General features: G+C 35.8%; 4 protein-coding genes across 10 annotated transcripts; 1 reads left to right on the top strand and 3 right to left on the bottom strand.

The window, feature by feature from the left end:
• Nucleotides 1-866: 866 nt before the first annotated feature.
• On the top strand, nt 867-9,088 carry LOC104738689 (endoribonuclease Dicer homolog 1). Its single transcript, XM_087485141.1, has 20 exons — nt 867-2,320; nt 2,411-2,524; nt 2,619-2,829; nt 2,904-3,298; nt 3,381-3,600; nt 3,688-3,860; nt 3,940-4,062; nt 4,155-4,315; nt 4,412-4,645; nt 4,732-4,882; nt 4,960-5,142; nt 5,237-5,398; nt 5,497-5,592; nt 5,676-6,304; nt 6,577-6,674; nt 6,762-6,952; nt 7,037-7,927; nt 8,022-8,186; nt 8,269-8,672; nt 8,770-9,088. The coding sequence occupies exons 1-20, from the start codon at nt 1,373-1,375 to the stop codon at nt 8,945-8,947; spliced, it is 5,727 nt and encodes a 1,908-aa protein (XP_087341267.1). The 5' UTR covers nt 867-1,372; the 3' UTR covers nt 8,948-9,088.
• A 108-nt stretch (nt 9,089-9,196) lies between these two features.
• Nucleotides 9,197-11,211, bottom strand: LOC104738688 (soluble inorganic pyrophosphatase 1). Of its 2 annotated transcripts, none has more exons than XM_010458878.3 (9): nt 10,964-11,211; nt 10,482-10,635; nt 10,361-10,389; nt 10,222-10,287; nt 10,016-10,123; nt 9,867-9,932; nt 9,649-9,769; nt 9,487-9,568; nt 9,197-9,406 (listed from the first exon to the last, which is right to left on the bottom strand). In XM_010458878.3, exons 2-9 carry the CDS (start codon nt 10,603-10,605, stop codon nt 9,364-9,366), a joined length of 639 nt encoding a protein of 212 aa, XP_010457180.1. In that variant the 5' UTR covers nt 10,606-10,635; nt 10,964-11,211; the 3' UTR covers nt 9,197-9,363. The 2 variants fall into 2 exon arrangements, with proteins under 2 accessions (XP_010457180.1, XP_010457179.1); XM_010458877.3 differs by having other exon boundaries at nt 10,482-10,605; nt 10,964-11,189.
• A 43-nt stretch (nt 11,212-11,254) lies between these two features.
• On the bottom strand, nt 11,255-16,073 carry LOC104738686 (protein LHY). 6 transcript variants are annotated; one of them, XM_010458875.3, is made up of 10 exons: nt 15,572-16,073; nt 15,388-15,413; nt 15,072-15,261; nt 14,861-14,972; nt 14,650-14,711; nt 13,733-13,969; nt 13,548-13,643; nt 12,400-13,452; nt 11,964-12,313; nt 11,255-11,539 (listed from the first exon to the last, which is right to left on the bottom strand). In XM_010458875.3, exons 3-9 carry the CDS (start codon nt 15,114-15,116, stop codon nt 11,975-11,977), a joined length of 1,944 nt encoding a protein of 647 aa, XP_010457177.2. In that variant the 5' UTR covers nt 15,117-15,261; nt 15,388-15,413; nt 15,572-16,073; the 3' UTR covers nt 11,255-11,539; nt 11,964-11,974. The 6 variants fall into 6 exon arrangements, with proteins under 6 accessions (XP_010457177.2, XP_087341270.1, XP_010457178.2 ...); XM_010458876.3 differs by lacking the exon at nt 11,255-11,539 and adding an exon at nt 11,628-11,832; XM_010458874.3 differs by lacking the exon at nt 11,255-11,539 and having other exon boundaries at nt 11,628-12,313.
• A 1,970-nt stretch (nt 16,074-18,043) lies between these two features.
• Nucleotides 18,044-19,966, bottom strand: LOC104743109 (WAT1-related protein At1g01070-like). The gene is made up of 4 exons (XM_087485900.1): nt 19,855-19,966; nt 18,929-19,328; nt 18,466-18,617; nt 18,044-18,358 (listed from the first exon to the last, which is right to left on the bottom strand). Exons 1-4 carry the CDS (start codon nt 19,959-19,961, stop codon nt 18,208-18,210), a joined length of 810 nt encoding a protein of 269 aa, XP_087342026.1. The 5' UTR covers nt 19,962-19,966; the 3' UTR covers nt 18,044-18,207.
• Nucleotides 19,967-24,085: the final 4,119 nt, after the last annotated feature.

The following is a 24,085-nucleotide window of genomic DNA, read 5'->3' as shown; positions in this document are numbered from 1 at the left end:
TTACGAACATTACTACAGCTATTTACCGCTCATATCCATTATTTTCGACGAGCAATTCATATTATAAAATCACTAATTTGTTTTTATTTTATTTATAAAAGTTGTAGAAAAAAAATAATTGTGTGTTTATGATGCTTGTTGTTACAGTTTTAAAATTGAGAGAAGAAGTTGCACGAGTCGGGTCAACAGAATGACAGAACAAAAGCATGAGAAAGAACCGACCAATCACTAAGACCTTTCCACTTGTCAGTTTATCATTGGTGCATCGAACAATTACACTTTTCTGAAAACAGTAAAAAGCTTGGAATGATCTTGACCGTCCCGTACGAATCAATCTAACTAGTGTAGTAGTGTAACTCCGGTCGGCGTAACCGCTAGTTAATTTAGTCAAACCTTTGTGTACGTGTTTCCATATGAAAACATCAAATATCGTTTTAATTTTAGTTTAATGTTATTTATGTTTTCAGTTTATCTTTACTAGTACTATTTTAATATATTGTAATATACTTTCCCGTTTCACAAAACTATTAATTTAAGATAGAATTTTATTTTTACAAAAAATATATTTTTATCTCTATTATTTTAATTTATTAATAAAAAAATGAAATATATTTAGCCTATCTGTAAAGAGTAAAATAAAAAATTTTAATGACTTTTTTAATATGTGTGAATATGTTGGAATTCTTAATTTTGAATTTCATTTTTTTTTGATTAAAAAAATTATAATAACCGTGTGGAATTCACAGGTTGGTTGGTTTGGAGTAAATAAACTAATAAATACTATTAAATAATGAATTTGGTGTTTTTCACAAATTCAGGGAAAATTATTTACCTTTTTCTGCTTTAATGGCAAGTTTCCTTTTTCTGTAATATTGCAAACAAAAGGAAAGAAATATTTTAACAGAGAAGAGAGCAAGTGACCAGAAAGAAAGAGAGAGAGAGAGAGAGAGAGAGAGAGAGAGAGAGAGAGAGAGAGAGAGGAAGACGAAGAGAGAAACAGAACAGAGTAGGGATCGATAGACCGTGGAATCGTCGAATCACATAACACTTTGCAAAAGCTTGGAAAAGGGTTTTTTTTTTTTTTTTTTTTAATTCTTCTTCTTATTCTTATTTATTTACCAGAGAAACCAAATCTTTGGTTAGGGTTTTGCTTGCTCTTCTTCGTGACCCCTTTTAACCTGCAAACAAATTCATATAAAATTGGCGTGTTTCGTACGGTCTATCTAACCCTAATCTGTCATAAAACACTCTTCTTCTCTCACCCCCTTCTCTGGGTTTCTTCAGTTCTCGTGCTTTTGTTCTGTTTCTTCTCTTGAGTGAGCCTTTTTTTTTTAATGTTCTTAATTTGATTTGTTGATTTATTACCTGAATTATGGTAATGGAGGATGAGCGTAGGGAAGACATAACAAAGCCTTCTTACTGGCTAGATGCCTGCGAGGACATCTCCTGTGATCTTATCGATGATCTTGTCTCTGATTTTGATCCTTCCTCTGTTGCTGTCAATGAATCCACCGATGACAACGGCGTCATCAGTGATTTTTTCGGTGGAATCGATCACATTCTAGATAGTATCAAGAACGGTGGAGGCTTACCAGACAATGGCGTTTCTGAGACCAATTCTCACATCAAAGAGGTTAGTGTAACTCCTCAGTTGATTCCTGGGGAGGTTGCTTTATCTGTTAAGGAGAACGGGTTGCAAAAGAATGGCGGTAAGAGAGACCAAGAAGTGTCCAAAGAGGAAGAAGGAGAGAAGGATTGGAAGAGAGCTAGAGTTTGTAGTTACCAGAGTGAAAGGAGTAGTAACCTTTCAGGTAGAGGACAGGCTAATTCTAGGGACAAAGATAGGTTTATGAATAGGAAACGTACTCGTAATTGGGACGAGGCGGTTCACAATAATAAGAAAAGAGATTGTTACAGTCACAGAAGAGATGGTAGAGATAGAGAAGTTAGAGGTTATTGGGAGAGGGATAAAGATGGTTCCAATGAGTTGGTTTATCGGTCAGGGACTTGGGAAGCTGATCACGAAAGAGATGTTAAGAAAGGGAGTGGTGGAACCCGAGAGTGTAATGTGAAGGCAGAGGAGAATAAGAGTAAGCCTGAAGAACGTAAAGAGAAGGTTGTGGAAGAGCAAGCAAGGAGATACCAGTTGGATGTGCTTGAACAAGCTAAAGCGAAAAACACAATTGCTTTCCTTGAGACTGGTGCTGGAAAGACACTTATCGCAATTCTTCTTATCAAGAGTGTTCATAAGGATTTAATGAGCCGGAATAGAAAAATGCTCTCGGTCTTCTTGGTTCCTAAAGTGCCTTTGGTCTATCAGGTACCTATATAACTTACATGTTTTGTCTTTTCTTTTTTTAAAATTGCTTACCTTTTGGGTTTGGTTTGTTGATTTATCTTACATTTTCAGCAAGCAGAAGTGATTCGTAATCAAACTAGTTTTCAAGTTGGACATTATTGTGGTGAGATGGGACAAGATTTCTGGGATGCTCGAAGGTGGCAGCGAGAGTTCGAGTCTAAGCAGGTTGCTTTTGATGCTTCGTTTTCCTCACGGGTTTTGGATCGTTTTATTTATCTGTTCTCGAAGTTTACAGTTTTTTTGTTTTTCTTCTGTGCAGGTTCTAGTAATGACAGCACAAATTCTATTGAATATACTGAGGCATAGCATCATTAGAATGGAGACAATTGATCTTCTTATTCTCGACGAGTGTCACCATGCTGTCAAGAAACATCCATACTCATTAGTGATGTCTGAGTTTTACCACACAACCCCTAAGGACAAAAGACCTGCCATCTTTGGAATGACTGCTTCGCCCGTTAATCTAAAGGGTACTTATGGTTTCTTGTTCTAAGCGGATCTTGCTTGCTAATGTTCTTGAAACTGACTTCTTTTGTTTACATAGGTGTTTCAAGCCAAGTAGATTGTGCGATAAAGATACGCAACCTCGAGACCAAGTTGGATTCTACTGTTTGTACAATCAAAGACCGAAAAGAATTAGAGAAGCATGTGCCTATGCCTTCAGAGATTGTTGTTGAGTATGACAAAGCTGCGACTATGTGGTCTCTTCACGAGACAATAAAGCAAATGATTGCAGCCGTGGAAGAAGCAGCACAAGCAAGTTCAAGGAAAAGCAAGTGGCAGTTTATGGGGGCTAGGGATGCTGGAGCAAAGGATGAATTGAGACAAGTTTATGGCGTGTCTGAAAGAACGGAGAGCGATGGAGCTGCCAATTTGATTCATAAGCTTAGAGCTATAAATTATACTCTTGCTGAATTGGGTCAATGGTGTGCTTACAAGGTAAAAAAATGGATAACATTGATGATTGAACTGGTTTTGTTATATATTCATATGATATTAACTTTTTGTTTTTTCTTTCAAGGTGGCACAATCATTCTTGACTGCTCTGCAAAGTGACGAGAGGGTGAACTTCCAAGTGGACGTCAAGTTTCAAGAATCATACCTCAACGAGGTGGTGTCACTGTTACAATGTGAGCTTCTGGAAGGCGCTGCTGCTGAAAAGGTCGCAGCTGAAGTTAGCAAACCAGAAAATGGTAATGCACATGACGAGATCGAGGAAGGAGAGCTCCCTGCTGATCATGGTAAGTCGCAACCACATTATTTGTACATATCTATTTACTATTTACCGTTCTGAGAAACCGTATATTAACAATGCTCTATGGTTTTAGTTGTCTCGGGTGGGGAGCACGTTGATAAAGTAATAGGTGCCGCAGTGGCTGATGGGAAAGTTACTCCAAAAGTTCAATCATTGATCAAACTACTCCTTAAGTATCAGCACACAGCTGATTTTCGTGCTATTGTTTTTGTTGAGAGGGTGGTTGCTGCTTTGGTTCTTCCAAAGGTTAGGATTAAAGTGAAAGTAACAATGTGATCTTAAGTACATATGTCCTGTCTCTATCTCTGATCTTGGAAATTTTCAGGTTTTTGCTGAGCTGCCTTCACTTGGTTTTATACGGTGTGCCAGCATGATTGGGCACAATAACAGCCAGGAAATGAAATCATCCCAAATGCAGGATACAATTTCCAAATTCCGAGATGGCCATGTATGAAAGATTTGTCTTTTGGGTAATTTGTTTTTGTATTTAAGCCTTTAGTCTTTTTACATATGTCTCTTTCTCTCTTTCTGTTGTGATAGGTGACACTATTAGTCGCCACAAGCGTTGCTGAGGAAGGACTCGATATTAGGCAATGCAACGTTGTTATGCGTTTCGACCTTGCAAAGACAGTGCTGGCATACATTCAGTCTCGTGGTCGGGCAAGAAAGCCTGGATCAGACTACATACTCATGGTTGAGAGGTACATTAAAAAGCTTTAGGAATTACATTTGTTTTCTTAACATCTGATCAATAAATCAATCTCTTATATATATATGTCAACTTGTGTTACTTGCAGGGGAAATGTGTCTCACGCAGCATTCTTAAGGAATGCTAGGAACAGTGAGGAGACACTGCGAAAAGAAGCTATAGAAAGGACTGATCTCAGTCATCTCAAAGATACATCAAGGTTAATCTCCATTGATGCTGTGCCGGGTACAGTTTATAAGGTGGAGACAACTGGTGCCATGGTTAGCTTGAATTCTGCTGTTGGTCTTGTACATTTCTACTGCTCTCAGCTTCCTGGAGACAGGTAAGTTCACTGATAACTTTTTATCGTTCTAAAGATCTTTTTTCTTCCTGTATGAGACGATGGATTGCTTCTCTCTTGTGTCTCAGGTATGCGATTCTTCGTCCTGAGTTTAGCATGGAGAAACATGAAAAGCCTGGAGGCCACACAGAGTATTCATGTAGGCTTCAGCTTCCTTGCAATGCACCATTTGAAATACTCGAGGGTCCTGTTTGCAGTTCAATGCGTCTTGCACAACAGGTGGACTTCTTGTTTACTGTTCATTATCTTATTCGTTTATATCATGTGTCTTGAATTTTTGTGTGTTTGATATGTAGGCTGTATGTCTAGCTGCATGCAAGAAACTGCATGAGATGGGTGCATTTACCGATATGCTATTGCCGGACAAGGGAAGTGGCCACGACGTTGAGAAGGCTGACCAAGATGATGAACGTGAGCCTGTTCCTGGGACTGCTAGACATAGAGAGTTCTATCCTGAAGGTGTTGCGGATGTACTTAAGGTAAAATGAGCACTAACCTATGAACAATTGACTAAATGTGCTTTTACTGAAAATGTGGTTTCAAAACTTGACTGTTTCTCTACCATGTGTACAGGGAGAATGGATTTTGTCGGGAAAGGAAATTTGTGAGAGCTCAAAGCGATTCCATTTATACATGTACAATGTGACATGTGTAGATCTTGGCTCTTCAAAAGATCCATTCCTAACCGAAGTTTCAGAGTTCGCGATTCTTTTTGGCAATGAGCTGGATGCAGAGGTTCTTGTTACTCTCTCAATGGATTTGAGCTTTAGAATTCGGAGATGTTACAATAGTTTCCCTTGCCTTTTATCTAAAGATTTGTTTATTTGTGTCAGGTATTATCGATGTCTATGGATCTTTATGTTGCTCGGGCCATGATCACTAAAGCATCTCTTGCTTTCAAGGGATCGCTTGATATTACAGAAAACCAGGTTAGACTGAACAAACAACTTATATTTCCCCTCAGTCACATATATGTTTGCTTTATCTTATATTGGTGGCATTTCTTGTGCAGCTATCATCTCTGAAAAAGTTTCATGTGAGATTAATGAGTATCGTGTTGGACGTTGATGTTGAACCCTCAACGACACCATGGGATCCTGCAAAGGCCTACTTGTTTGTTCCTGTTTCTGACAATACGTCTATGGAACCCATAAAAGGGATCAACTGGGAATTGGTTGAAAAGATTACCAAAACCACTGTGTGGGACAACCCACTACAGAGAGCTCGTCCGGATGTATATCTCGGGACTAATGAAAGAACTCTTGGTGGTGACAGAAGGGAATATGGGTTTGGTAAACTTCGTAACAACATTGACTTTGGTCAGAAATCTCACCCAACTTATGGTATTAGAGGAGCTGTTGCATCCTTCGATGTTGTGAGAGCTTCTGGATTGTTACCTGTAAGAGATACTTTTGAGAAGGAAGTAGAAGATGATCTACCAAAAGGAAAACTGATGATGGCTGATGGGTGCATGGTTGCAGAAGATCTTGTTGGGAAAATAGTGACAGCCGCACATTCCGGGAAGCGGTTTTACGTTGATTCAATTTGTTATGACATGAGTGCAGAAACATCATTCCCAAGGAAGGAGGGATATCTTGGTCCCTTAGAGTACAACACATATGCTGACTATTACAAGCAAAAGTATGAATTTTTGATTCTTCCAATGCTTTTTCTAAGTTTCGTTAGAGAAGCAAGCACTCTACTAATAACTTTTCTGTAATCACGAGGACTTACATGGCCTCAGTTCACCTCAAGGTGTTGTGCAAGAAGGAGAAGCAAAGCCTGTCTATGTATTACGAGATATCCACTTGTATTGCTAGGATATATGTACAAGATCGGCTTTTCTTCTTCTTCTTGCACAACCTGAGGTATCTGAGGCTATACAAGTCTTCTTCTATAATGTTGTTTATTAGGTATGGAGTTGATTTGAATTGCAAGCAACAACCTTTGATCAAAGGACGTGGTGTTTCATATTGCAAGAACCTCCTTTCTCCTCGGTTTGAACAGTCAGGTACTACTATTAAGATTTTAATATGTCTTCAACATTTATTGATTAACCGGTAGATTAACACGTGTTTGTTTGATTCTGTAATTTAAGGTGAATCAGAGACGATCCTTGATAAAACATATTACGTGTTTCTTCCACCTGAAATATGCGTTGTGCATCCACTTTCGGGTTCACTTGTCCGAGGTGCTCAGAGGTTGCCCTCTATAATGAGAAGAGTTGAGAGCATTTTGCTCGCTGTTCAACTCAAAAATTTGATTAGCTATCCTATTCCCACATCAAAGGTGCGTAGTTAGAGTCTTTTGTTTGTCTTTCTTGTTCTGTTTTGTTGAAACTAGTCTAATCTGATTTGGTACATATATGTGTAGATACTGGAAGCCTTGACTGCCGCCTCATGCCAGGAAACGTTCTGCTACGAGAGAGCTGAGCTTTTAGGAGATGCGTATCTAAAATGGGTTGTTAGTCGTTTTCTGTTTCTCAAGTATCCACAAAAGCACGAGGGTCAGCTTACAAGGATGAGACAACAAATGGTTAGTAACATGGTTCTTTATCAGTTTGCTCTAGTCAAAGGGCTTCAGTCATATATCCAGGCGGATCGTTTCGCCCCGTCTAGGTGGTCTGCTCCTGGTGTGCCTCCAGTTTTCGACGAGGACACAAAAGAATCTTCCTTTTTTGATGAAGAGCAGAAACCTGTTAACAGCGATGTGTTTGAAGATGGAGAGATGGAAGATGGTGAACTAGAGGGTGACATGAGTTCGTACCGAGTCTTGTCTAGCAAAACGTTAGCTGATGTTGTTGAAGCTTTGATCGGTGTTTATTACGTGGAAGGTGGTAAGATTGCAGCAAATCATTTGATGAAATGGATTGGGATCCATGTGGAGGATGAACCTGAAGAAGTCGAAGGAACTATTAAACCTGCTAATGTTCCAGAGAGTATACTCAAGAGTATAGACTTTGTTGGTCTCGAGAGAGCTCTTAAATTTGAGTTTAAAGAGAAAGGTCTTCTCGTTGAAGCTATAACACATGCTTCAAGACCATCTTCAGGTGTTTCGTGTTACCAGAGATTGGAATTTGTTGGTGATGCTGTCTTAGATCATCTTATTACAAGACACCTCTTTTTCACATACACAAGCCTTCCTCCTGGTCGGTTAACAGATCTTCGTGCTGCAGCGGTTAACAACGAAAATTTCGCTCGTGTTGCCGTTAAACATAAACTCCATTTGTACCTTCGTCATGGTTCTAGCGCCCTTGAGAAACAGGTAAACAAATCTTTAAAAGCAAAACTATTTTGTTCCCAAAAATATTAACAAAATATATGACTGTTTGGTTTGTTTGTTTTTTTTACTTTTTCAGATTCGGGATTTTGTGAAGGAAGTTCAAACCGAGTCATCGAAACCGGGGTTTAACTCTTTTGGTTTGGGAGACTGTAAAGCCCCAAAGGTTCTTGGAGATATTGTCGAATCTATTGCAGGTGCTATTTTTCTTGATAGTGGAAAAGATACAACCGCAGCTTGGAAGGTTAGTTATTTTGGTTTAAAAATCTCTTGTAAATTCTAGTTACTAGCGTTTTTTACTAACATTTTTTTATCTTTTATTCCAGGTTTTTCAACCTTTGCTTCAGCCCATGGTGACACCAGAGACCCTTCCTATGCATCCAGTTCGAGAGCTACAAGAGCGGTGCCAGCAACAAGCGGAAGGATTAGAATACAAAGCAAGTCGAAGTGGTAACACAGCGACTGTGGAAGTGTTCATCGACGGCGTTCAAATCGGAGTGGCACAAAACCCGCAGAAGAAAATGGCTCAAAAGCTAGCGGCGAGGAATGCACTTGCAGCCTTGAAAGAGAAAGAAATAGCGGAATCAAAGGAGAAGCGTGTGAACGGGAATACAGGAGAGAATCAAGTTGAGAATGAGAACGGGAACAAGAAGAATGGGAATCAGACGTTTACGAGACAAACATTGAATGATATTTGCTTGAGGAAGAATTGGCCAATGCCTTCTTACAGGTAAAGAGTTTTAATCAATGAGTGAACTTTTGCAATTGCAGTGATTTTGTTTGGGGTTGTATTGAGCTTATTTGGGGTTTGTGGTGAAATTTCGTAGATGTTTGAAAGAAGGAGGACCAGCGCACGCAAAGAGGTTTACTTTTGCGGTGAGGGTGAATACAAGCGATAGAGGATGGACTGATGAATGTATTGGAGAGCCAATGCCGAGTGTTAAGAAGGCTAAAGATTCTGCCGCAGTTCTCCTACTTGAGCTTCTAAATAAAAGTTATCCTTGATCTTTATTTTTTACTTGGTATTAAATTTAAGAATAGTGACATGTCTATTTATGCAATAATAATATTCCAAAAAAGTCATTATGGACATGATTATGGGATTTTGAATTTTTAAAGTATAAAAACCTTTGACTTCTACTAGAATTAGTGAATTTTGGCTAGTGGTTTTAGTATTACAAATCAATTGATCTGTTATTCCATTTAATTGGGTATAGAATTCTTCTAACAGGTTAAACCAAAACCGAGCCAAAATTTCAAATGCCAAGATCTCTTTATAACAATAGTATGAGTTCACAAGGACAAATGATATGTCTAATAGAAAAATGCAGAGAAAGGTATCAATTAGGATCATATGCTTCTTATTATCAATGAAAAGCAACAGAAACAAAGATGGTGGCAGGATTGTTCACAGGAAAGCTTCAACGCCTCAGGGTATGGAGAATGTATTCAGCATAGAGGTCCCTGTAATGGTTGCTTTAATGTTACATTGAGTAAGAAAGCTATAAGAAAGTTTGGCTCTTGATGGAGAAAGAGAGACTTACATTGAGTACTGGATAGCTCCTATCGCATCCCCAGAAGGGAGAAAATCATTCACTGCAACTTCCTTGTTCTCGTTTTTCTTGTCTGTAAGAGATTATAAGTTAAAGGGAAAACCTAATACTTCTAGTGTAATCGAAATAAAGAGGAACAATAAAGAAGGATACAGTCTTCAAAGAAACGACGGATTTCAGAGAGACGGTGAGGAGGAAGTTCTTTGATGTCAGTGTAATGCTTGTACTCAGGATCATCAACACAAACAGCAATGATCTTGTCATCTTTTTCACCCTAAAAGTACCGAGAAAACAAAAAAAAAAGAATCGTTTAAACTGACTTAAAGGAATGGAGTAAGAGAGAAAAAAGCAGAGCCAAGTTAGTGGCTTACCTGGTCAATCATAGGCATTAATCCAATGGCTCTGGCACGCAGGAAACAACCGGGAAGGACAGGTTCCTATACAAAGATAATAAATTTGTTTATTGAAATATAAAATGTTCGGTGTATCATATAAGAAAAAAAGGAAAAGAATTAAATACCTGCATGATGACTAATACATCAATTGGGTCATTGTCTTCACACAATGTGCGAGGAACAAAACCGTAGTTGTGAGGGTACACAACTGATGAGTACAGAATACGATCAACCTGAATGAAAGATAATGCAAAGATGTTATTGACTTTGCGGTAAGAAAACCATTGATATATAAGAAAATAATGATTGATCTCTTGATATATAACCTAACCTTGATAAGTCCTGTCTTTTTGTCAAGTTCATATTTGACCTTGCTTCCTTTTGTGATCTCCACAACCTAATCTCAAAACAGTAAATGATTCAAGAATCCATCTCATAACAAGATTCTCAAACCAGTAGAAGAAACTTACCACGTTGAAAATCTGGGGAGCTCCAGGTCCTACATATGAATATTATGAATTTAGTCCCAAAATACAAAACACAAAAGCATGCAAAATTTTTTTTTTTTAATTAGATATGATTTTGTTTTACCAATCTCAAGATCATGCCATGGATGTGCAGCTACAGAACGTCTTGACAAGGATGAAAGAATCCTCTCGTTAAGACGAGGAGCAGGTCGCTGCAGCTTCTGGTCTTCATTCCCTTCTTCACTCATCTGTTTTGAAAACGTTATGAATCAAAAACCCTAAATTGGTGGCAGAGAGAGAGAGAGAAAGAGAAGAGTATCAATCGAATCACAAAAAATACCAAATTTATTGCAGAATCAGACCCCACAAGAGAAAAAACAATCTTTAGAGCAGATTATTTAAGAACGATAATACCAAAATTAAGATATACGTTTCTATTGATATAACGTATCGATAACTAAAAGATCTACGCCAAATCTGTTCTACTTTTTTTTTTTCCTCTTTATAAAGTCGATGGATGATTGAGATTTGAAGCAATACCCAGTAGATTAAAACATCGAAAAGCATCCAACTTTGACGATCTTTAGGAGAAAAAAAAAAACGTACCTTTGGATCGGAACAGCCGATGTTTTTGATATCGCAAGGATGAAGAAACTTTGGGAGAGGAAAGAAAAGGAGTGACGAGCGTTGGTCTATTGGTAATTAAGCGTTTTAGGTAAGGTGTATATATTGAGAGTGACCAGCGGCGATATATTTACGGATCAAAACTTCTATACAACTCGTATCACTCATTATTAAATAATGGGGAGAAATATTTTCTTTATTAATTTTTCCTTTGAGAAAGATTTTCAATTAATTTTTGCGATTTGTTTATAATCACAAACGAATATAGAAAAATAGAATAAAATATCCTTTATAGCATTTTCGCTAATAAATTCTACAAAAAATAGGATACTTTCTTGCATTTTAATTCCGAAATAAATATATACATATTATTGATTCATCAGTAAGATAAACTAAGAGATTGCAGTGCATTATGTTATAGTGTGTGACACATGAGCCTTTAGGCTTGTTAGTTAAGCTTGTAACAGTGGAATGTTGTATGTAAGGCCGAGTAGAGTGGATAAAATCTTAAGCCCACCCGAGCATCTTTAGGCCTATTGGCGTTTGGGCAATGAGCGCCTTCAAGTTTAAATCAAACAACAGAGAGAATCATTATGGAAAAAAAAAAAGTAACACAAAAGACAAAAAAAACATTCAAAGTTGAAACTTTTGTACAATCCATCTTTATCATTCTAAACTATTTATGATTCCATCATCAATATCCACAATTAAGAAAGAAAAAAAAAGACATGAATCCATTGCGTGAATGGTTAATTAACAGTAGTAGTAGCAGCAGACATATAGACCAGAAGTAGCATACACAACAAACAGAGACAAGACATAATACATGGGGTGGTGATATGGTACAGAACCTGACATGACCAAAGAAATGTTCTCATGGATCTAAAGAGGAAGAAATAACAGTCTCTTTCTTTCATAAAGATTGTAGAAGCAATTACTAACACTAGATATTGGTAAAAAGGTGGATGTTGTTTTTTCTTACCTCAAAGTCTGTCATGTAGAAGCTTCTCCTTCCAATCGAAGCCTTTTGCAGACTTTTTCATCACTTTGATTGTTTGTGTTCCCAACTTGGCTCTCTGTCAGTTCCATCGAACATCTCTTGTATGGTTTAAACCCTGTTTGTCTCGTTTTTAGACTGTTGCCAGGTCCAACACCGATCATTACTACTCTTTCTTGGTCTGCATCACAAGAACCTTGAACTTTGAAATTAGGAGGGGCCAATGGCATTGACGTGTCACTTTGTTTCCCATTCACATTCTCTGCCAATAGAGGAGGTGAAAAGCTTTGAGGTAATCTTTCTCTTGCAAAGAGAGCCTGAAACGCTATACGACCCTGAAAAGATTTTTGTGGATGCATAGTGTTAATTCCCAAAACAAAAATCTGCAATATGCCATCAATCATTGGGTTTCTCATTTTACCTCTTCGGAGACTTCCTTCCACGAATCAGTAGCTTGGTTGTTGTTGTTGTCTCTCAATTTAATCTTACGGTTATTTAACTCATTTACATCTGGTTGATTTTCATCTGTCTCCTTCACTTTCCCGTTATCTTTCTCCATTTTATCTAATGCATCTGTTTCCACATCACTCCCTGAAGGTGTGTTTGAGCCACACGATGAGCGATCCACCAGATTTTTCTTCTTGGTAACGTTTGAATCATGCACAGCAGCAGTTACAATAACTTCCTCAATCTTATCACCATTAGTTTTTGAGACAGCGTTTATCTTGGTTACTCCGGTCTCCTCTGAATCATCAGATGATGAAGCTGGAGATTTCGAAGCCAAGTTTTGATCTTGCAGAGCTGTGTTTTGTTTTTCAAGAAGTGGTTTAGCATTTTCAACGGTATCCATCTCAGTCATCGCTGGAGTTGGAACAGCATCGGTTGGTAATGGAACACATGTGACTGGAGCTGGAGCACATACAGGTAGCAGTCCATGAGAAGCCCACCAAGCAGTTGCAGCAGCTACTGTAGCAGCAGCAATGGCAGCTATACTTGGAGGAGAAGAGCTCACCGGGGTTGATGAATCTCCAGAATTCCCAGCACTCGCATAAGGCCAAACGGAAGCAGCAAATGTAGCTGCAGCATGAGCTGCAGAGTTCTGTAGGAGAGTTGACATAATAAGATTGGAGAAGGTAGATGACATCTGGGGAAACGAACGGTAATCATCCTGTGAATGACAAGCTGGAAACGCTTGATGACAAGTTGTAGTAGTAGAAGCTTGACGATTTCCGTGCCCGTGAATTTCTTCTCTCATAGGATGAAACATGAAGTCTTGAGATGGCATACCTGAGGGATGATTTTGAGGACCTTTTGCGATATTCCCGTTTACAATATCTGCGTGGAAATGCCAAGGGTAGTTCTGCAGGCTGTGCACAGTACCATCGTTACCATCTTTGTCTTTATTCTTCTTTGGAACATCTTGAACCGCATTGTCCACGGTTGAGTTCTTACTTGTTTCAATATCGGCGTTTCCCTGCTCAAAATCAGAATGGAACAAGTTATTTTTCTTGTCACGCAATTGAACTCTAAATACAGCATTCATCAGAATTTTAGACTACAATTTTATACCTTTCTTGGAGTTACTTTCTTTGGTAAGGGATACTTGTTCATAGTTGAAACCCCCGAGCAACTATCATCTTGATTTTCTTTTTCAGTTGATGTTTTCTAATCAGAAAAAAACATAAAGAAGATTATCACAAGAAGAGACAACAAAATGATAGAATGATGAAGAGAGAAGGGATTAAGGAATAAACCTCTGGAAACGGCATTTTTTCCAAATCCAAGAAGGCGTGATTATTACACTGTGACGAAGAGGCAGACGAAACAAGTTTTGCATCTTTTGCTGATGATACTTGTGAGGAAAATGTACCGTTATTCCCAGGTTTGCGAGGATAAGGAGTGTTGGGTTTTCGTTTAGGACGAGGAGGTGGAATTTCTATGTCCAGAGCTTGACACACAGGAATACCTTTAGTTTCAGCCTCTTTCTCCAACTGAAAGTGAACCAATAACTGTGAGATTTTCCCAAACCGGAGATGGGAAAATGCAGCTCAGATGTAAAAATCATGAGACTCATGAAATTGACCATAGCACGAGGTTGGAAAAAAGTCTTATACTGACACGAATGTTTCGGGGTAGAGATGATAGAGTTACTTCATGTCCTGTCCTATATGGCAAGGAGGTTTGGTTGGCTATAAAAGAATCCATGCAATCCCATTATTTCATAGACTTAAGTGAATATGGGTCAATTGTCTCATGCAAATGCAATGCCAGTTATGTTACTTTGGACCTATCTTATAGTATCAGAGAATAGAGTTCTCTTTAATCTAACAGACCACTTGGACAATTCGTGAACTCGATCAGTTAAAGAGCAAATGACAAGGTAAAACCAAATGTTTCTATAGAGCCTGCTGCAATCCTCAGAACCAACCAACTCTACTTATCAACACACGCCAAATATCTAGTTGAAGCAATGAGTAAGAAAAAACGAGAACCTTGAATCATCTTTTTTTTTCAGACAGAACACAGACGGTGATAGGCAACCTCTAAACATCGATATGGGGACTGGAGAAGTTATATTAACACAATACCAACCATTGGTGCCTTCACTCTAATTGAACACAAGTTAATGAACATGTTTAAAAAACGATTTAAAGAGCTCATCAGCTCTAACCTTAGTGAAGAACTTTTGTGCATGACTTCTGATCTGAACAGCAGTCTTTGTCCCAATATGTTCTGCAATCAAAATCAAAAGGAAAGAGAAAAGAAAAAGAGAAGAGAAGAATCTCCAAATCAAGAGGAGATAAAACAATGAAAAGAAAAACTCCTAAACAAAGTCTCTCACATCAAAACTAAGCATGCAAAAAAGCTAATTTGGTTCCGACCTTCAATTCGTTGCCAAGCCCTTCCATACAGCCTCAAGGCTTCTAAAAACCTCTCATGTTCATCCTCTGTCCATCGTTCTCGCTGCTTTGTTATTGTATATGGCTTTCTTGCCTAAACAATCAAAAACCAAATCTTGTTCACAAAACAAGAATCCAAAATCTCAAACAAACAAAAAAAACACCAATCTCAAGCATAAAACTAATGAAGGACCTTAGTTACTAATTCTTCTCCACCAGATGTATTAGTAGTATCCATAACAGGATCTTTGCAGCGATTCGCTGCTTCAAATCCTCTCTAACAAGTAAAGTATAACAAAGAAACCATCTTTGATCTCCCAACACATGAAAGTTTCCAAATTGCAGCAAAGCCGTTATGATAACCTCTTTAGAATCTAGAGCAACTACAAAAAAAAGAAAAAAAAAAAAAGGAAAGTATATATTTTTTTTTATCCACACAAACTGAGAGAGATTTAGAAATTTCAAAAAGAGAAATCTTTTGCAAACTCAATTGTTTAGAGAAGCCTCACCGAAACGAATCCATGGCAGCCAAAACCTTTACAAGCATCACAAATCTTCATATCAGTATTTAATCACTAGATTTGTATGTATCATTATGTTAACTTTAATTACAGAGGAGATCTTCTTATTTATCTTAAGATGTAAAAGAGAAACCCTAGAAAACTGATAATAATAATGTTAAAAAAGCTATACCCTTGAGAATAGCCATGGAGGAGTCAAGTATACAAACTAGATCATCTCACCGGAGAAGTCATCGTTCCCGGAAACAGTTCAAATCGAGAAACAAAATTAAAACAAACCCTAAAAATCAATGAAAACGTAGAAAGGGAGAGAGAGAAGAAGAAGAAGAAGAAGAAGAAGAAGAAGAAGGAACTAGGAAGACTGTTTTAGGCTGAAGAAGACTACTGAAAGAAAGAAGAAGAAGAAGAAGAAGAAGCCAGAAGCCAGAAGCAATCTCAGCCACAACAATTTTTCCCCTAATTTTTGTATTTTAACGTGTTTTTTAATAATTTGAGGCTAAAACAGCACCAAGGGTATAATGGGGAAAAACAGAAGTCATCGGAGATCGACACGTGGTGAGAATGTAGTGGCTGACTAACTGCACTTTTTGGTATCTCTCAAGTTGCTTCTCTATGAGCCAGAAACCCCTTCCTTCCCCACCTTAGGTTAATTTCTCAAAAAGTGACTTCTTTGCTTACGTGTCAACGGTTTCTTCCCGGTTATTTGGTAGCAGCAAGTGGGTACGGCGCCAGCTGCGTTGCTGTTCTAACCGATACGTGTCGGTTATATAAAGACATTGCACCTTATATGGACCGTTATATATATGGGCTTCTTACATTTATACTATTTCTATGGGCCTCCAATGTAGCCTTTTTCCATTTTTTCCATTTTTAATATTTTTAGTAAAAATAACGATATCCCTTTGTTTTTAAACCTTGACCACAAACAAAATACTCGCGGATGCAGTATTTCACAATTGGTGTGATTTTAATGGTCTATTGGGCTTCTCATGGCCCTAATCTACGCTTCATTTTTTAATGACTCGATTAGTAACAAACTAACCGTAATTAAACAAGATCTGCCTGCTTTTGAATTCCAAATGCATACGATACGACCCTGTTTTAAAAATTCCCGCCTAGCACCGATTACGTTCCGTAAAATCGCTAGGCCCACCTTTTCTGCTTTGATTAATGACTAATCCCCGCCTAACATCGACATACCCGTATAAATTAAGAGTTTATGATCTTTTATAATAATTAATGTACACAATTTTAATGAAAATCATTAAATTTTCTTTGAAATTATGTTTTATATGTTTACCGTAATTTTAAAGACAATACTATAGTTTTATATTTTATTTGATATTTGTTTTTAACATAAACAGAATTATTCATATATTTTATAATATATATTTGTATTTTATTATTAATTTAATAAAATAACCCTAAAACAAGTCTCGATTAATCTCCGATTTTTTCGCTAGGCACTAGGCCTAGCCCAACCGCCCGACTAGCGCCTAGCGATTTCTAAAACAAAGAATACAACCATAATAACCCAAAGAACATTAAATAAATAGAGATGTTTTATGAAAGACACAAGAAAAATGGTTAAAAACTCATAACCATCATTATCATTATTAAAACTATTTTACAACTCTCTACGTTGATGTTTTGGGTTCCATACTTCCAATAAGGATATTTTATCTCAGTCTCTCCTTAAACATTAACTAGAATATATAATATAGAAGGATTTAGAAGATCTTTATGATCAAAGAAGATATTATAAATATATTATAGAAATTTGTGTATATCTTATATGATTCTATAAGTTAGATATTTATGTTAATTCATTTCCAATATAAATATGTATCTCTATGTACATTTATTCTTATGAGATTCAATATATTATTTCCTAAACACTAAGGTGTTCTTCTCTCATCAATCTCTATCATGGTATTAGAGCAGGTTTGCTTCAGAGTTTTTGATCTAACGATCAAACTCTCTCTCTTATTTTCTTCAAGCCATTGAGCTTCTTTTTAATTTATTCTTATGTTAAGCCAAGTGCTTCTGCAATTCAAGTTCATCATGAACCTCTGAATCTAAGCTATCAAACTTCTTTTTTTTTGTTCAGATCTATCATCATTGATCTCTCACTCTAAGCCAAAGTGTTTCATCTTTTTATTCTAAAAAAAAAAAATGTTTTTCTCATTCAAGCTTCTTATAAGCCTCTGAATCAAGCCATAGTGCTTCTTTAAATTATTAAAAAAAAATAACTATCTTATTTCCCAGTTTCAAGCCATCGATGCTTCTTCAAAATTTTCTTTGTTAAATTTCAATTCAGAAAAAAAAAACTGCTTTTATCGTTTTTCTCAAGCTATAGTGCTTCTTTCTATTTAATTTTCCAAAAAAAAAGAAGGAAAAAGAACATCAGATCTCCTTCTCTAACCATCCTTGATGTCGGCCACCTCAACATCACACACCTCATCACCGGATCGACCAACACTTCAACTTATCAATCTCAAACTGTTATTTCCGTTTCGCTTCATCACCCCTTGAGCTTGAGGGGACGTATAGAAGGATCTAAAAGATCTTTATGATCAAAGAAGATATTATAAATATAGTATAGAGATTTATGTATATCTTATATGATTCTATAAGTTAGATATTTATGTTAATTCATTTCCTTTATAAATATGAATCTCTATGTACATTTATTATTTATTTTCATGAGAGTCAATATACTATTTCCTAAACACTAAGGTGGTCTTCTCTCATCAATCTCTATCATATAGTAACACTTATTTGGACAATAACAACGATATCATTATATTAAACGGGCGACTTAGAGACGTTTTCATTATTGATATTTTTAGCTTCGTCATCCATCCGGGAAGACAGTGTTGTCGATGATTCCGTTTCTTTGTTCTTACCCCACAAGAACATGTAGAGACCCGTTATTGTCACTAGTGATCCAATCACACTACAGTACAAAGGTTTTAAAATTGTAATTATGAGTACACATTTACGATATATAACCTATATATATAAAAACGAAATTAATTTGATAGAGATGATCGAAGAACATACCTTCCGATGTATGAAGGAGTGTGTAAAATCAGGAAATCAAACAGAGTGGCCGAAATGAGAGTAATTGGGAAAAATGCCGATGCGAAAACAGCTCCCAATTTCTTTATTCCCCATGTTGTTGCTACCGTCGACATTGCTTGTCCGACCACACCCTATAATACGTGTATATATATTGTTAAGTATCATGTATTATATTATTATCCAAGAGGTGTATTTGTAAAAATTTAGTGGTTATTGAGAGACAATTCATATCTGAAAACAATTAAATGATTAATTATCAAGAAAGCAATTAAATGATTAATGGCAATGGCGCCAAAAAAATATATTAGAGAAACATATGATAGCATCAACTTACCGTAATAGATAACCCCTGTTCCTCCCAAATTTTTAAAGTTCTTGCATAATAAGCTTATAAATTTAACTTTTAAAAATATGTTTAGATTTATGAAGATATGATACTTACAGCGTATATAATGACCATGATCACAAATCTATCATCGATGATCCAATCATTAGCGTCTCTCTTCTTATAAAGGCTCAAGAGAGCACATTGAAACGCCGCAAATATTGACATGAGACAAGTGCTTGAGTATTTGCAAGGGTACTTAATGCTTAAATTCCCTTGAAATAGCATCCATAAAGATAGCAAGACGGTTCCTATGGTTAAGTAAAGACATCCAAGAAGCCAATTATTGTCTTCTTGAGCGTTGTTGTTTGTGTGGGGAGCCTCTCGGTGAGTGTGAGAATTTGATATTTGAGGCCCTTTGTAAAATGTTAAGAACAGAGCTCCACTAATACATATTAAAGTTCCAATCACCTTCAACATTCCTGCTTTGGTCTTTAAAACCTTTAGTTTTTCAATCCTATACAACAAAAAAAGAGTAAGTTTTAAAATAATTTATTTTAAAGTCATAACGTAAGGTAAAAAATTTAAAAAAAATTACGTTACAAAATAAAATAAAAATAAACTTAAATTGACATATATAATATCTAATAATATACATGCAGGCATATATAGATAACAAAAAAGTATATAAAACAATTAAATTTCGAAGCTCAAACTAATAGATAATATATTATGTTTGATTTAACAAATTAACAATTAGTTTTCGCATCATTTGTTTATCAAAGTTTATAAAAATGCAACGTATTCAATAAAAAGGACCTTTTGTCAGGAAAAGGTATAAAAAGGGGCTCAGTTGGATGAAGTTACGTATACTTTAGGTAATGTAAATGGAAATTTAGTCATATTGCATAAGAATTAATCAAAATATTGGTAATGCTTTCGTTGGTGCCTTAATACAGGGTATAACAATTATTATTATTATTATTGAATGATGTATTGTTATCATTGAATGATAAATTGAAGTTAGATGGTTCCATCTTTACCTGAAAATAAGGGCCAAAGCGAAGGTGATTGCAGGCAACATGCTTACCAAAGCACACGAAACAGTTGCGGACGTGTACGACAGACCAAGCAAAAAGAAAAATTGCATCAAACTCGCCCTGCCAATTTAAACCCCAAAATATATATTAAAATAATAATAATTTTGAGCTTTTGATTATTTATTATATGGACCTTGAAACTTGTAAGAATACCTGAAATTTTTAACGTGATTATTTGATTAAAATAACGTGATTTTTTTATTATTTGATTAAAATTTTTAACTCTTTTTTTGATTAACTTGATTATTTGATTAAAATAACGTGATTTTTTTTTTCATAAAATTTCTGATATTATATACTTATATTATGAGTACTTGGTTACAAATAAAGAGTTAAGGTGCCGCAACAACAGCTAATATCCGGGATGAACAAGTCCGGTACAAGAACATAGATAAATTACAGATTAAACATAGATACGTAGTCGATACGTAGTTGATGCTACAAAATATCAAACAGTTGATCATTATTTTTCGTATTAAATGGTAAGCCACTTAAATATTGGTGACACTTACTTAAGCGTGCTAGTTGGTTGTAAGTCCTTAAGTGTCACATTACTAGTTAGACTAGACTAAACGTTTTAAGTGGAAGTATATATTTTGCATTAGGTGACTTCTTTCTCATTAAACTCAGCTACCACTGTTCACATCTCTCTAACTCTAACTCTCAGTTGTCAAAACTCAAAACCACCTCCTTGAGCTTTTTCGCACCTCGTCACTTAAGAGTTGCTTCTCTCCGCTGCATGTAAGCCTTTCAAGTTACTTCTCGTTTTTTGCTTAAATTAAAGCACCAGAAATTATTCATATTGGGATTCCTCTTGGCTTCTAGAGCAAAAATTGATTTTGCTAAGAATATAAATACAAGATGAGGATAGCAGTCTTGGATCAATAACGATCCTTGTTGGTCAATGCTAGTATATAATCAACGACGAGGTCAATGTTGATCAACCTTTTTTTTTGGGATAAATTTATGGCGATCACAAAAACACCAGATCTAATAGTAAACTAGATTCCTCATGGACATGCATGATTATAACTTTATATAGTTGCTTGGAATGTTGTAGATCAGACTCAGAGGAACCCAAAGGTAAACTTTCTAGCAACTCGTAGGCTGAGTAAATGCTGGTTGACTAGCGTTCTGATGAGTTTCTTAAGATTACTGTATGGATATGACAAAAGTTAAGGTTTTCCGTACGAAACATAGGATGCTCACAGGGCCGTGCCTAAGAAAAAAGGTATTTGGCTCAGCTCCAAAATATATAGTTTTTTTTTTTACCCTCAATTATGGAAAACATGGTGTATTATTATAGTTTTGGAAGTTTTATTACTTCCTAAACAATACGACTCCTTTCAATATATATAGATATAATTTTCTAAAATATACATAATAGAAAGCAATATCCTAAATTGTGAAGGAATCGAGTAAGATTGTGAAACAGAAAGACGAAAGATTATGAAAAATTGGTGAAAGAATTTATTGAAACAAAAGGAAAACCGATTATGTTTTAGTTTTTTATTTTTTTTTAAAGTAATTTCTATAATTTCAAATTTTTAATATTTATTTTATCCTAGTTTTGAATTTTTAATATTTATTTATCTTTTTAAAGTATTAAAATAATCTCTAATTTTAAGCTCACTTTAAGTCCCGATAAACATGAGCACGGCACTGGATGCTCATACAGTGGCCAATTCAAATCTCAAAATCAGTTCTGAATAAAATTTTCAGTGTTATTCCGATGCTATACTGAAACATATTCGAGAACTATGTTAATTTCTTGAAAACTCCTAAAATCAACATGAACTTTTTTACATAATTTAAGAGTTCTTTTTCCATTTAGTTAGCAATAATCTATTGGAAAGTGAATAAAGTACATAAAAATCGCCTTGTTAACATGCATTGCATGCTGGAAGGAGGAATTGACAACGTTCGTTAAATATTATTATCCAATTACGTTTCAGCTTTTTTACATAAATAGAAATAAAAGTGTTATTAAAGGAATAGAGGTTATGAATTCTATCACGGCAATTCATACACAGTTGTTATTTTTTTTTCTAAAAATAAAAAATATAGTTTCATATTTCTCTTCTTTTTTTGACACAGTTTTATCTTGTTTTGAAACGAATATTTTAACACCAATGTGCGATATGACCATTAATCATAGAGTGATCAGTAGATTATTCGGTTGAATTATAATGATGTTTCTACCTGCACATTTAACTTTTAATCCAATTTATTTTTAGCGGTAAATGCACTAAATACTTTTTTTACCGCGTTCTTTTTTTGTAAATCACGATGGCCCCCTAGCAGGGCCGGCCCGAAGGTCTACGAAGCCTAAAGCAGAACCGGAAAATGATGCCCTTAATCCCAATTAATTTTTCTTAATCCCAACTAATTTTTTTTCTAAACTTTAAAAATGAAATTTCGGTATAAAATAATACACCAAAAACACAAGCAATCCACGAAACAACACATCATCAAGTAGACAAATAGTTAGTGTAGTGAGCAATCTACAGAGATTATATAGAAAATTTAGTATAATCACTTTGATCTTTGAATTACATTTAAGTTTTAAATTGTAGCAAATTAGAATATTTCAAGTAAGAATTGTCTGAGAATCTGTGAATCCACCATATGCTAAGTTTGACCGACGTTTTGCTTACAAAGTTTTTTTCTTTTTGAAGAAGAAAGAAAAAAACTTAAGAAAACAGAGAAAACGTAGGATTGTAGAAGAAAAAGAAAACATACATGGGGGAGAAAGCAGAGATTGACAATAATATTGGAAGAAGAAGAGGAACGACCAAAAAGAAAGACGGGGATTTTTTTATTCACTAGTTCAATTGCTGATTTAATTATTATTTAGTTCATTAGTATAATTAATATAAGGAAATGTAGATAAAAATATTATTTTGGATTAGACAAAATAGGGAAAAAGATCGGTTATATTTAACGTGAGGCTGGTTTGAACCCAGTATAAGTGACTGAAAATCAAACAAAAGAAACCACTACACCAAAGGAACATTTAAAATTTGTTGCCTCTAAAATATTTAAAATATTTGGCGCCTAAAGCCGTTGCTTCATGAGCTTTAGGTCAGGGCCGGCACTGCCCCTAGCTATACTAAAGCCATATATAATCATCATCTAGCTAGCTGACCCCCTATATATATTTTAATTTTAACACGTGGGTGATCAAATCTAAAAGAAGAAACATTTCTATTTTTATCAAGATTGATCGCAATCTATTGAGTTGAGATTGAGCATGACAAATCTTTTCTGACACGAAAAACAAAAAAGAGAGGACATGACGAAAGGAGTTCATATTGCTATCTGAGTTCGAGTGCATGAGTGGTCGTGGAAGTGGAACTCAAAGCAAAAAAATTATTTCGTATAAAAAAAAAAAAAAATTCTATCAGCATATTACCCACTAGAAAAGTAAATATATTTGGAGGGAGCAGAAAAGCAATCGAAAGTAACGAGACAGGAATAACGTTTGATTAAAAAAAGTGGTGAACCCTTCTGGTTTGCACTATCATAATATATTAATATTTAAAGTTAATAGTAATAATAATATTATTAATTATATTATCCCAATTGTATTGGAGGATCGAACTGTCCGGAACTAATGATTAAGAAGAAGAAAAAGAAGAAGCAGGACGATGGTTTTGAATATTGAAATAGAAAGATGCCAGTGAAAAAACAGAAACATAGGTAATGCAGAACGAAAACAATTATAGTATGTTGTGAAAGTGGCAAAACGAATCATTTGAATAAAAGAAGAAAGATAGTGTACTCCTGGCTCCTGCTCCTGCCCTGTATTGTTTATCAATAAGATACTTTTTAACTTTTCGACAAAAGATACTTTTTACTTTATCAATAATGGTTCACGTCTTCACGACATGATTCCGGTTTAATCCACTCTTCAGGGGGTTTTTGGTGGTCAACAAAGTAGGTTTGAGCTTCGGTTTTCGATTTGGGCCAAGAATTTAGTACATCTTTAATCATGGGCCTCAACAAATCTAAAACCCAAATACTTTTGTGTCCTTTTTAAAAAATCTCTGGTTCTTCTTGCCTTTGTCAAAGCAAGTCAAGGATCCTAAATCCTCATTTGGGGCTCCGAATCGGGTCTTCGGAGTTAAGTCTTAAAGAGAGATCCTACAACATGAAGGTACTAGGATTGCAC

This window comes from Camelina sativa, chromosome 14 (genome assembly GCF_030686135.1).
Source record: "Camelina sativa cultivar CO46 ecotype springtype chromosome 14, ASM3068613v1".
Lineage (NCBI taxonomy): Eukaryota > Viridiplantae > Streptophyta > Magnoliopsida > Brassicales > Brassicaceae > Camelina > Camelina sativa.
Note: the sequence above shows the minus strand (reverse complement) of the source record. Positions and strands in the feature narration are given on the sequence as shown.

Excerpts from the sequence above, each read along its gene's own strand:
- LOC104738689 (XM_087485141.1), top strand. The coding sequence starts at position 1,373 with ATGGTAATGGAGGATGAGCGTAGGGAAGACATAACAAAGCCTTCTTAC. Across the intron at positions 2,525-2,618 it reads GAGAGTTCGAGTCTAAGCAG|GTTCTAGTAATGACAGCACA; the intron begins GTTGCTTTTGAT and ends TCTTCTGTGCAG. Across the intron at positions 3,601-3,687 it reads AGAGCTCCCTGCTGATCATG|TTGTCTCGGGTGGGGAGCAC; the intron begins GTAAGTCGCAAC and ends CTATGGTTTTAG.
- LOC104743109 (XM_087485900.1), bottom strand. The coding sequence starts at position 19,961 with ATGCAATTTTTCTTTTTGCTTGGTCTGTCGTACACGTCCGCAACTGTT. Across the intron at positions 19,329-19,854 it reads GCTTTGGCCCTTATTTTCAG|GATTGAAAAACTAAAGGTTT; the intron begins GTAAAGATGGAA and ends TTTGTTGTATAG. Across the intron at positions 18,359-18,465 it reads ACTCCTTCATACATCGGAAG|TGTGATTGGATCACTAGTGA; the intron begins GTATGTTCTTCG and ends TTTGTACTGTAG.
- LOC104738686 (XM_010458875.3), bottom strand. The coding sequence starts at position 15,116 with ATGGATACTACTAATACATCTGGTGGAGAAGAATTAGTAACTAAG. Across the intron at positions 14,712-14,860 it reads GGCTTGGCAACGAATTGAAG|AACATATTGGGACAAAGACT; the intron begins GTCGGAACCAAA and ends TTTTGATTGCAG. Across the intron at positions 12,314-12,399 it reads GGAAGGAAGTCTCCGAAGAG|GGTCGTATAGCGTTTCAGGC; the intron begins GTAAAATGAGAA and ends AAATCTTTTCAG.
- LOC104738688 (XM_010458878.3), bottom strand. The coding sequence starts at position 10,605 with ATGAGTGAAGAAGGGAATGAAGACCAGAAGCTGCAGCGACCTGCTCCT. Across the intron at positions 10,288-10,360 it reads CTCCCCAGATTTTCAACGTG|GTTGTGGAGATCACAAAAGG; the intron begins GTAAGTTTCTTC and ends TTTTGAGATTAG. Across the intron at positions 9,407-9,486 it reads GGAGCTATCCAGTACTCAAT|GGACCTCTATGCTGAATACA; the intron begins GTAAGTCTCTCT and ends CAACCATTACAG.